The sequence below is a fragment of the Thalassophryne amazonica genome, unplaced genomic scaffold (assembly GCF_902500255.1).
Source record: "Thalassophryne amazonica unplaced genomic scaffold, fThaAma1.1, whole genome shotgun sequence".
Classification (NCBI taxonomy): Eukaryota; Metazoa; Chordata; class Actinopteri; order Batrachoidiformes; family Batrachoididae; genus Thalassophryne; species Thalassophryne amazonica.
This window is the reverse complement of record NW_022986231.1, coordinates 266,046-279,275: the sequence shown is the minus strand read 5'-3', so window position 1 is coordinate 279,275 and position 13,230 is coordinate 266,046. Positions and strand designations below refer to the sequence as shown.

Below are 13,230 nucleotides of genomic sequence, written 5' to 3'. Positions count from 1 at the left end.
ACAGCCAGGGCAACTAAGGAGGGGCTCCATAATAAGCATTTCAAGGTCCTGGAGTGGCCTGGCCAGTCTCCAGACCTGAACTCAATAGAAAATCTTTGGAGGGAGCTGAAACTCCAAACCTGAAAGATTTGGAGGACATCTGTATGGAGGAGTGGACCAAAATCCCTGCTGCAGTGTGTGCAAACCTGTGAAAAACTACAGGAAACGTTTGACCTCTGTAGTTGCAAACAAAGGCTACTGTACCAAACATTAACATTGATTTTCACAGGTGTTCAAATACTTATTTGCAGCAGTAACATACAAATAAATTATTAAAAAAATCATACATTGTGATTTCCGGATTATTTTCCTCACTGTATATAAATATACAAGGGCTGTCAATAAAGTAACGGTCCTTTTTATTTTTTTCAAAAACTATATGGATTTCATTCATATGTTTTTACGTCAGACATGCTTGAACCCTCATGCGCATGCGTGAGTTTTTCCACGCCTGTCGGTGACGTCATTCGCCTGTGAGCACTCCTTGTGGGAGGAGTCGTCCAGCCCCTCGTCGGAATTCCTTTGTCTGAGAAGTTGCTGAGAGACTGGTGCTTTGTTTGATCAAAATTTTTTCTAAACCTGTGAGACACATCGAAGTGGACACGGTTCGAAAAATTAAGCTGGTTTTCAGTGAAAATTTTAACGGCTGATGAGAGATTTTGAGGTGATTCTGTTGCTTTAAGGACTTCCCACGGTGCGAGACGTCGCTCAGCGCTCTCAGCCGCCGTCGTCAGCCTGTTCAAGCTGAAAACCTCCACATTTCAGGTTCTATTGATCCAGGACGTCGTGAGAGAACAGAGAAGTTTCAGAAGAAGTCGGTTTCAGCATTTTATCCGGATATTCCACTGTTAAAGGAGATTTTTTTAATGAAAGGCGATGCTCCGCCACAGGAAAAACACCTCTGTTGAAAGCCTTAAGGACAAGTTGGAACATGTCCTGCCTGTTAAACAATTTCTCATATACTCACTCCACTGAAAGCCATCAAAAGCCGCCTGGATTTTACAAATGGTTATCAACACAGAAGTGTTTTTCCTGTGCCGCCGCAGCGCGTCGGCTGCGTCCCGACGCGCGGATCCGTCCGCACGTCTTTCATTAAAAAAATCTCCTTTAACAGTGGAATATCCGGATAAAATGCTGAAACCAACTTCTTCTGAAACTTCTCTGTTCTCTCACGACGTCCTGGATCAATAGAGCCTGAAATGTGGAGGTTTTCAGCTTGAACAGGCTGACGACGGCGGCTGAGAGCGCTGAGCGACGTCTCGCACCGTGGGAAGTCCTTAAAGCGACAGAATCACCTCAAAATCTCTCATCAGCCGTTAAAATTTTCACTGAAAACCAGCTTAATTTTTCGAACCGTGTCCACTTCGATATGTCTCACAGGTTTAGAAAAAATTTTGATCAAACAACGCGCCAGTCTCTCAGCAACTTCTCAGACAAAGGAATTCCGACGAGGGGCTGGACGACTCCTCCCACAAGGAGTGCTCACAGGCGAATGACGTCACCGACAGGCGTGGAAAAACTCACGCATGCGCACGAGGGTTCAAGCATGTCTGACGTAAAAACATATGAATGAAATCCATATAGTTTTTGAAAAAAATAAAAAGGACCCTTACTTTATTGACAGCCCTCGTATATGTGTGTGTGTGTGTGTGTGTGTGTAAAATTACAGACAGCATTCCAGCACAGAGCTGTCTGAGGTTTTAATCAAGTCTGTGAACTTTGATGTGAAGTAGCCCATGTGGTTGAGGACATTGGTTCAGTGCACAGTTTGCTCTTTGTTTTCTTACCATGTTTCTGAAGTGCGCACTGAGGGTGCTGGTGGTCTGATGATACTCCATCACACAGTTATTGTTGAGGATTTCTCCGCTGCTTTCACTACCCAACACACCCCACCCCACAAAAAACATGCAGTTAATCTCACATCAAGCACGAAACACCAAACATACATAAGTGACAATTAAATTCAGGCCTTAACAAACAGCAAGAGAAACTCCAGCCAGTCAGAAGCAGAATTTTCACATCCAAATGATGATGATCTGAGAGGACAAACAGCACACGCTCCAAACATGTTCCCTTATAGTCAAGTTCTGAGCACCCTGAAAAGTGACTGAAGCATTTTCATGAGGAACAAAACAATATTTCAGAGTGGAACTGGAATATTAAGATGACATTAAGCCCAGAGGAGGACGTTTTCAATTTGCAACATTGGATATTAAAAATGTGAAAAGGCATTCATGACAGTTCCTTTTTGCAAACTCTACCATCATCTGTACTTCTGCATTCCTGTCCTTGATGCATCACGTCCGCATTACGTCCTCATCACCTCTGTTCCCTTCACCAACATGCCCACTGAAGTCTGTTTCTATTACCACTCATGCTTGGGTTTACTCTCTACCACCTCATCTAACTCCAGAAATCTTTCTCCATCTTATTCATCATCACCCCTTCAATTTCCAACTCCACACTTATCACTCTGTCAGACACTTGCCAGGAGGCCCTACTTCACTTATTGATTCTGCCTGAACATCTGGCAACTTGCTCCCAGATGTACTGCATCTGCATCAGATGCTCAAAGCGCTTTAGAAATAATGCCTCACTTTCACCTCGATTTGAGGGTACTGCCATACAAAGTCCACACTACACACCGGGAGCAACTAGGGGATTAAGGACCTAGTGATTTTCTGGTCAGGCTGGGATTTGAACATAGGATCCTCTGGTCTCAAGCCCAACGCTTTAACCACTAGACCATCACCTCCCCTAATGATGCTTTTCTAATCACTACAAGGTTGCAATTGTTTATTCTAGTTCTGTTTAACTCTTCTTTTAGTTTTTCTACTGTGAATTTTATTAAAATAATTTTGTCCTGTGTAAATCTTCAGAATGGTTAGCATTTCCATTACCAGCTAGTGCAAGCTGGTACATTACTTTTCACTCTACATTAACCTTGCGCGATGCTGACAGATAGGATATGCCTGTTGTTAGTCCTTTTAGCCCATGGGTGACTTCCACCCCTATCTCCAGGCTGAAATGCCAAGCCTTAGTGATAGGGGATTCCATAACCCCCAAAGTCAGGTTACATGCGCCGGCTGACATTAAATGTATTCCTGGGGAATACATTTCCGTGTTGAAGTCTCACAGGACATGCTGGACTCCGAAAAATGATGCCCACCTCTTCCACCATTTGGAAGATTCAGACGGCTTTCGATGGCTTTTCAGTCGTGTGACTATCTGAGAAATTGTGGAAGAGGTTTGCATGTCACAGCATGTCCTGTGAGACTTCAACGCGGAGTTGCTTTTGCTCCGTCGGCAGCTTCGTGCCGAAGCCATCGGAATGAATTTCGCTGCAACTCTTTTCATGGCCAAATCTTCTGTCACAGTGGAATGTGCCGTTAAAGTGCTGATGTCCACCTCTTCCGCAATTTCTCAGATAGTCACATGATGGTCCCGCATCACCACAGTGTTCACTTTGGAAATGATCTGGTCATTTCAGCATGTTGATGGCCGACTGGAGCGTGGCTCGCTCTCCACCGTTGTGCGGACATCTTTAAACCGGTTGTACCGCTCCTTAATCTGTGTGATGCCCATAGCATCGTCACAGAAAGCCGTCTTAATAATCCGAATGGTTTCCACCTGGCTGTCACCCAGTTTCTGGCAAAATTTGATACAGTCGCGCTGCTCCAGTCGTTCCGCCATTTTCCTTGCAAAGAAAATCAGACGAGAGACTACACCCATCCGCACACAAAGGCTGCTTACCAGCAAATGACGCAATTGAGAGGCGCGAAAAAATTCACGCATGCGCACGAAGGTTCAAGGTTGGCTCATGCAAGCACACGTGATTCAAATCCATCAGGTTTTTGCAAAAAATAAAAAGGTCGGATACTTTTCTAACAGACCTCATAGAGCAATGGACACAGAAAGCACACCGTTTTTAAGTAAGTCTATGCTTCTGCATTTAAGTGTGCACTACCCTGATCTACTGTTTGCAACACAAGACTGTGCAACTGTACAATGTAGAGACTGAGTTGGTGGCTACGAACGTTGCGTGGTAGAAACAGAAGTCGGTTTGTGATCGCTGCTGTGGAGGGAGAGATGCAGCTGTTTCCTCCGTGTGCGAGTGCGGCTGCTGTTATGCCATAGTGCTGGTCGGCCAGGAAGAATTTGTCGGCTTCCTCCACCAATGCATGGCAGACCGTGATTGTGTTATTAGACAGCACTGCGCGCACCTGAGGAGGGAGTTGGTTCACAAAAAGTACGGCTGGTGTCCTCCCAGCAGTTGAAGCATTCTGCACGAGCTCTGAGGGCTTGCTGAAAAAAGAGCCTGCTGGCCCTTTCAGCAGATTGGCAGTTCAAACATTTTGAGGAGGTGATCCTTGAAGGCTGCGTATTTCTTCACAGTGGGGAGCGGGGGCTTTGCAGCAGCATGATCGGCCTCAGTCTGCGGAGGAGCTGCTGAGGGCCGAGACGTCACAATATTTCATTTCATCTGCGGTGATCTCTCAGAGCGAACCGCGCCTCAGTTTGTGCAAACCAGGCGGCAGTTTACAGGCGCGTATGACTTTGAACGTCAAGTGTGAAAAGGTTTCAGCAGCAGCTGATGGTCCCATGTGAAAAGGTTTGATCCATAGAGATGTGACGTGTCCCTGAGACAAGAAGAAAACCCAGTGTTATCACAAATGGCAGCATTCTTCTCTGAATAACGTTTGAGTCCATGAACTGTGTACGAGACAGTCCTTCTGTAGTGCATCCACGTGCGCTACAGCACATCCAAAGATTGAGTACATTCATCCAGAGTGAATCTGCTAGAGAGCAAGTGAAGCGCGTGTGTGTGGCTGATCCACGCAATGCCTTGCGTGCATGCTCAGTACTGGATGTGTGTCTGATAAGAACAAGGTAATCAAACCTGCGCACGTTGATTTCTGCATGATCCACACAAAGACCTCTCTCTCTCTCTCTCTCAGCTGAAAAAAGAAACAGGATGTTTAAGTGCTCTTGTGAGTTTAAATGGCAATATTTTCTACTTTTTTGGGGGGGGAGGGCACAAGGACTCTGAACTTTGCAATCAGATGTTCCCTGCCCTGACAAGGAAGCCGTGCATCCCACTGTACAGCTGGAGATGAATAGGTTTGTTTTATACCATTTTGAGAATGGAGAATATTTCTACAATCCATTAAAAAAAAAAAAAAACGTAGGCAGGAGTGGACTGTGAGAGGCAGAAAAATAGCAGCGAGGGCTACATACATGGTACATCGCTGGCATTGAGGCAATATGGCTAAGCCTGAAACTAATTTGTCGAGGGGTTTGGGCCCACCTCGGTCCCCAATGGGGTCCAGGGGCAAAGCCCCGGGCTGGGGGCTGTGATTTTAGGCCTTTTCAAACCTGTTTGGAAAGCTCTCAGGAACACCCAATGTTAAAGACTTTAAACAATCATTACCATCTTTGAGGTCAAGTGGTTTGTGTTTTACAGTGCAGATTTCTAAAGGAAAAATAAAATAATCAAACAAAATTCTGCAGTATGGGTTATGACAAATCTCAAATTTATTAGCCTGGGGTTATAAATGATGAACTTTTACCTAAAACTCACAAAAATGACTTTGGTTTTGCCAGATCTTGAAAAAACCTCCCGCACCTAAGACAGTTTCATATTTCACATTAAAACACCTGGCGGCTCAAACACTCTTTATTATAACATGTCAGTTTTACATACAATACACATGAGGAATACTTGAAAATGAGTACATATAGCATTTGTAGTGTTTTTAATAGTGTTTCAGATTTGTGTATTAGTGTTAATAAATTTGCTGTTAAGATATCTGTCTGTTTTGCAAGTAGATGGTTCCTTTTTCCAGTGAGTAGAGAAGCATTTTACAGCTTTGGGACACTTAAGTTTGGATATTGCTGACAGCAGGTCTTCATAATCTGTCTCTGAATAGTGTTGGTTAGAAAACCAGGCCCGCGACCATGGAGTTTCAATGAAATCGCAAGTTACCCTCACCTGTTCTTGCCAATTTGGAAGAAGGAAAAATGCAATAAGTGCAAAAATTCCTCGTGAGTTCCACCTGGTCCTGTGAAGTGATGGCAGCTTGTGCCATTTGATGTGAGACCATTTTTCCTCTGTTTTGTAAAACTTGTATGCTTCACAAAGCTCAAAAAGGAATTTAAAATCATCTCTCCAGCCAAGGTTCTCATACTCTGGTATCTCTTCTGTGCCCATGTATGCATTTTGCAAATCATCATACTGTTCTAAAATCTCATCAATAAACTCGCAGTTAATGTTAGGTGACCGTGACCGTATAGGAAAAAAGAAATCCAACACATGTCACAGAACAAGATCAAGAATGTGGTGTTGGCAGCCAATGTATTGAGGTTCATTGAATCCCTTGTCTCGAAATGTTCTCTGAAACCTGGCTACAACACCATTTCTGCAACCAGTATTGACTGTTGTGTCAGAGATGATCATCTGAATACTGTACTCATCAAGCAGGTCCTGTAGTAGTATATATATGTCTGTAGCAGTTCCACTGTCACTTGCCAAAATGCCAAGTTGTAATGTTCTGTCATTTTTCAAGCACACAACTTGGTACTCCTTATTGTCAATTTTCTTACCATCAAATTGCAGACAAATTTTTTTTTATATATATATTTTCTTGTTATTTCTTGATACTTCATAATTCTTTTCTTGTTACTTTATTTTAAATAGTATTGTGTAAACTCGCATTTCTTAAAAGTGATGTGGTGCTAGGTGCGGGAGGTTTTCTCATGATCCAATGAAATAAACTTCAAAAAAATGAACTATGGGTAAAACTTCATCAAATGCAACATCAGGAAAATTAAAGTTTTGAAAAATATTTTGTAGTCAACCCTAATCTGCAGGTTTTGACTACATACTATCATCACTGAACACTGCTGCTGCTGGGCTCATATTTTCAGGGCAATTAGAAAAGCAAGGCAGAAAATGAAAAGGGTTGGGTTTACATCCAGTCCGAGTTTCAAATATGTGAAAATAATTATTTTTTCAATAAATGAATGGTTGTTAACTTACAACATGAGCTAAGCATTTTGTTTTCAAAATGCCAAAATTCGTAAGCAATCTGAATTTTGAAATTTATCAAACACTCCTCATGGATGCTTAATCCTTTCACTAAGACCTCTTCAAACTACATAGATAAAAAACAAAATACTACTTACAGCAATCGGCTGCACTGGGCAAAATCATATCCACTTCATAATCTCTTTCTTCAATTTGATCGCTTTGTCTAGCAGGCGCCTGCAAAATGCTAAGAAAAGATTTTTGTTCTGATACAGATCGAGCCACAAAAACACATTCAATGATTGGTTATCACATCGAGCTAGACCAATGAAAAATTGTGTTATTAAACAAAGAACAGGGTATATTTCGTGGCTCTTATTAAACAAAGAACTGGTATATTTCCCGGTGCTAAATGACATTTGCGGACCATCTCAAACTGTCAGAATTGTGCTATAAGCCAGTCACCATTTGTTTTATTACACATCTGTGTAATTAATAAAATGATCTTCATAGGGTTGTCATGATTAGGAATTTCTGGAGATGATTGTCAGACAAATAATTGCGACTGACGATTATATTGTCTTTTTTCCCCTTCTTTATATTCTACTATCGTAGTATAATTACACAACTCTGGAAGAACGTGTGGCTTCTGTGATTGAAGAAACTGCGAATAGTGCAACATTTTTATTTTTATCTTCATTTAACATAAAGTCCCAACTTTTTCTGATTTGTGTTTCTCCTCATCAGTCACGTTTTGTGCTTAAACACAACATTAAGCTCAAGACTGAACAAATACATACCTTTGGAAAATAACAGCTGTTAAAGTTCAGAGTTCTCACCTGCTTTTTGTGATCTGTGCGTCTGAACATCACCACAGCTTCTCCACGTCAGGGTTTTTAACCTGTGTATGCGTAATTTTTGCTCAGTTCATTCATATATTCTCATTTTTTTAAATATGTTTTTAAAGATATTTGACTGTTTATTTCATCTCATGATCTCATAAATTCAGTATACGACACGCACATAGTGTGAACAGGACGGCAATGGCAGAATCACACCGGGAGAGAAAGTTCAGAGAGAAGTAAAGGCAGCTCCACAGTTTTTTTTTTTGTTGTTTTTTTTTTTAACATGTTCACTCGGGTTAAAATCCTCTCTCTGCTCCACTCTCGCTGTCTTAAGTGCACTGATGGTTCTCAGCAGACTAACATGTTGTGCCTCTATTCAGGAATCTCCCTCTCCCACCCCCTCTCTCACAATTTGTTGACTCCGCGCGCGCGCGCGCACACACACACACACACACACACACACACACACACACACACACACACACACACACAGACACACACAGACACACACAGACACACACAGACACACACACCGACAGCTCCTTCGGTAAACTCTGCATTTTAGACGGCTTTGAAGAAGACGGTCACTGTTTTAATCGGTCATCTTATCCAAACGGCAGGAGGGATCGCTCCTCACCCTCCATGTTATTGTCCTGCCTTAAGACGAGAGCGAAACCGACTGAGCGAGGCTGCAGCACAATGATGTCAGATTCTGAGTCGTTTAATGCTTTGTGGATAAAATAGCACAGGAATTGTGAAAAGACGTGGACATTAGCACTTTTCCGGCACATTCCACCGTTACAGGAGTTTTTTTCATGGAAAGAAAAGCGGAGGAACGCGCCACGGAGCCGTTCATTACGTGGGACAAAACCACCTCGGTGTTGGTCTCTCAGGACAGCTTTAAGGTGGATTTCAGACGGATTCCGGTTGCTTTCCAGTCGTGTGAATATCCGATTGTGATAGTGCATGAGCTGGACCTGCCCCAACATGTCCTGGAAGGCTTCATCACGGCGTTGTTTATTGCCATGCAGCTCCACCGCGACGAGCGGAACTCCTCCGCACGTGCCGAAAAAGTGCTGATGTCCACGTCTTTTCACAATTCCTGTGCTAGTCAGATGACATACCGGATCAAGACAGCGTCCAGTTTAAAAATGAACGGCACATTTCACTGTTACAGGAGTTTTTGTCATGGAAAGAGAAGCTGCTCCACCGCACGTCGCGGTGCAGCCGCTCAGCGCAAAGCAACGCCGTGATGAAGCCTTCCAGGGACATGTCGGGGCAGGTCCAGCTCATGCACAATCACAATCGGATAATCACACAACTGAAAAGCAACCGACAGCCGTCTGAAATCCACCTTTAAGCCGTCCTGTGAGCCCAACACCGAGGTGGTTTTGTGCCGCTCCATGAGCGGCACGGTGGCGCGTCCCTCCACGTCTTTTTCCATGAAAAAAACTCCTGTAACGGTGGAATGTGCCGATTAAGTGCTGATGTCCACATCTTCTGCCTTTTTGTGAAAGTCAGACGAGGTCCCGGATCAACAAAGCTTTCACGTTGGAAATGATCTGGTTGTTCCAGCGGGGTGTCAGCCTGTCGGTGGGGGCTGGGAGCGCGCCGCGCTCTCAGCAGTTGTGGGCCGTCCTTAAAGGGGCAGTAACACCCCGTAATCTGTTTAATCCCCATAAAATCGTCCCTGAAAGCCATATTAATTTTTTGAATGGTGTCCACCTGGAGGTCTCTCACAGTTTCTGGAAAAAAATTGATGCAGCAAAGCTCCAAATCGTTCAGACATTTATTCGCAATAAAAAATAGACGAGAGGGGTAGACCACACCTCACTCAAAGCCTGCTCACAGGCGAATGACGCAACCGAGAGGCGTGAAAAAAGTCACGCATGCGCATGAAGGTTCAAGCTTGGCTGATGCAATCACACGTGATTCAAATCCATATGGTTTTTGAAAAAAAATAAAAAGGTCGGATACTTTTCTAACAGACCTCGTATATCCAGAAATTACTAGGCCTTCAAGAATCACTTCACATTCAGCTACTCTCATTGATAATATATTTACAAATGATATTGATACCAAAACACTAAGTGGCTTATTAATTAATGATATTAGTGACCATTTACTAATTTTTATAGTAACTGATTTGAAGTTTAATAAAAAATGTACTGAGAAAAAACAATATTGCAAGCGCCTGCAATCTGAAGAAGCTATCACTGTCTTAAAAAATGATTTACTTTTACAGGATTGGAATCCCATTAACAATAGGCAAGATGCGAATTTAGCATATACCAAATTTGAAAAAATATTTTTCATATATATAACAAAAATTTTCCAATTATACAGTATAATAAAAATAATAACTATCATGGATAACAAAAGGTCTTCAAAAGGCGTGTAAAAAGAAAAATATGCTATACAGAGAATTCATTAAAAGTAAATCAAAAGAGGCAGAGGTTAAATATAAGGACTATAAAAATAAACTAACAACTATTATGCAGAACTGTAAAAAAAAAAATCATACTTTGGAAAAATACTAAACGATATTATAGCATTAGTATTATAGCAAATAAACCCAAATCAAATAACTATCCAACATACTTTACTTATGACAACAAAGCATATAACATGAGCCAAGTAGTGAATAGTTTCAATAAATTTTTTGCTAATGTTGGGCCAGATCTGGCAGCTGAAATCCCACACAGTACATGGGAAAATCAGCAATTAATCGCAACAAATCTGCACACAATGTTTCTCAGCCCAGTAGATGAAAGGGAAATTAACATAGTTAGTACATGTAAAAGTAAAAAGTCAGCGGATCATAATGAGGTACATATGTCCTTAGTAAAGTGAATAATTACTGAAATCGCAAAACGATTATCATATATTTTTATCAAATCATTTCAAACTGGGATTGTTCCTAACAGTATGAAAGTGGCAAAAGTGATACCTTTATTCAAATCTGGTAGCAAGCATCTTTTTACTAACTACAGGCCTGTGTCTCTATTGTCCCAATTTTCAAAGATACTGGGAAAAAAACTTTACAACAGCAGACTGGATAAATTTATAGATCGACACAACTTGCTTGATGAAAGTCAATATGGTTTTAGAGCAAAAAGGTCCACGACACTGGCACGGCTCGATTCCATAGAAGAGATCAATAAACATGTGGACCAAAGAGTAATAGTTGCAGGTTTATTTACCGACTTAAGAAAGGCCTTTGACACAATTGATCACAATATATTATTTCAAAAGTTGGAACTGTATGGGATCAGAGGGGTTGCTCTGAGTTGGATTAAAAACTACTTACAAAACCGAAAGCAGTTTGTTAAACTCGGGGAATACTGTTCTTCATGTCTGGACATCATTTGTGGGTTACCACAGGGTTCTGTGTTGGGCCCAAAATTATTTATTTTATACATTAATCATTTATGTAAAGTCTCAGATCTGGTTAAAACTGTGCTCTTTACAGATGACACAAACCTCCTTTGCTAAGGGGAAAATCTGCAACAATTATTATCTGATTTAGGAACAGAAATGATAAAGTTAAAGAGATGGTTTGATAAACAAATTATCATTAAATTTGTCTAAAACTAAATGTTATTTGGAAATTATAAAGGACATACAAATTCAGTTAAATATACATGGGGTAAACAGAGCGTGTCAAAGAAAATAAGTTTTTAGGTGTCATTATTGATTAAATTAATTGGAAAGCTCACATTCAGCATATTCAAATTAAGGTATCAAAGACTATTGCAGTATTAAATAAAGTAAAGCATGTTCTTGATTGCAGAGCACTACATACTTTGTATTGTTCATTGGTTGCACCCCATTTCACAATTACAAAACTACATTGCAACCATTATTCATTCTTCAAAAAAGAGCAATAAGGACAATTCATAATCAATCAATCAATCAATCAATTTTTTTATATAGCGCCAAATCACAACAAACAGTTGCCCCAAGGCGCTTTATATTGTAAGGCAAGGCCATACAATAATTATGTAAAACCCCAACGGTCAAAACGACCCCCAGTGAGCAAGCACTTGGCTACAGTGGGAAGGAAAAACTCCCCTTTTAACAGGAAGAAACCTCCAGCAGAACCAGGCTCAGGGAGGGGCAGTCTTCTGCTGGGACTGGTTGGGGCTGAGGGAGAGAACCAGGAAAAAGACATGCTGTGGAGGGGAGCAGAGATCGATCACTAATGATTAAATGCAGAGTGGTGCATACAGAGCAAAAAGAGAAAGAAACGGTGCATCATGGGAACCCCCCCAGCAGTCTACGTCTATAGCAGCATAACTAAGGGATGGTTCAGGGTCACCTGATCCAGCCCTAACTATAAGCTTTAGCAAAAAGGAAAGTTTTAAGCCTAATCTTAAAAGTAGAGAGGGTGTCTGTCTCCCTGATCTGAATTGGGAGCTGGTTCCACAGGAGAGGAGCCTGAAAGCTGAAGGCTCTGCCTCCCATTCTACTCTTACAAACCCTAGGAACTACAAGTAAGCCTGCAGTCTGAGAGCAAAGCGCTCTATTGGGGTGATATGGTACTACGAGGTCCCTAAGATAAGATGGGACCTGATTATTCAAAACCTTATAAGTAAGAAGAATTTTAAATTCTATTCTAGAATTAACAGGAAGCCAATGAAGAGAGGCCAATATGGGTGAGATATGCTCTCTCCTTCTAGTCCCCGTCAGTACTCTAGCTGCAGCATTTTGAATTAACTGAAGGCTTTTTAGGGAACTTTTAGGACAACCTGATAATAATGAATTACAATAGTCCAGCCTAGAGGAAATAAATGCATGAATTAGTTTTTCAGCATCACTCTGAGACAAGACCTTTCTGATTTAGAGATATTGCGTAAATGCAAAAAAGCAGTCCTACATATTTGTTTAATATGCGCTTTGAATGACATATCCTGATCAAAAATGACTCCAAGATTTCTCACAGTATTACTAGAGGTCAGGGTAATGCCATCCAGAGTAAGGATCTGGTTAGACACCATGTTTCTAAGATTTGTGGGGCCAAGTACAACAACTTCAGTTTTATCTGAGTTTAAAAGCAGGAAATTAGAGGTCATCCATGTCTTTATGTCTGTAAGACAATCCTGCAGTTTAGCTAATTGGTGTGTGTCCTCTGGCTTCATGGATAGATAAAGCTGGGTATCATCTGCGTAACAATGAAAATTTAAGCAATACCGTCTAATAATACTGCCTAAGGGAAGCATGTATAAAGTGAATAAAATTGGTCCTGGCACAGAACCTTGTGGAACTCCATAATTAACTTTAGTCTGTGAAGAAGATTCCCCATTTACATGAACAAAT

General features: G+C 41.4%; 1 protein-coding gene across 2 annotated transcripts in view; it reads right to left on the bottom strand.

The window, feature by feature from the left end:
- Positions 1–13,230, bottom strand: part of LOC117505612 (signal transducer and activator of transcription 5B-like) — a 255,380-nt gene that overhangs the window by 114,129 nt on the left and 128,021 nt on the right. For both annotated transcript variants that reach the window (XM_034165193.1, XM_034165194.1), the window contains one exon: positions 1,827–1,914. In XM_034165193.1, the coding sequence (XP_034021084.1) occupies positions 1,827–1,914 (88 nt within the window). The remainder of the gene's footprint in view (positions 1–1,826; positions 1,915–13,230) is intronic.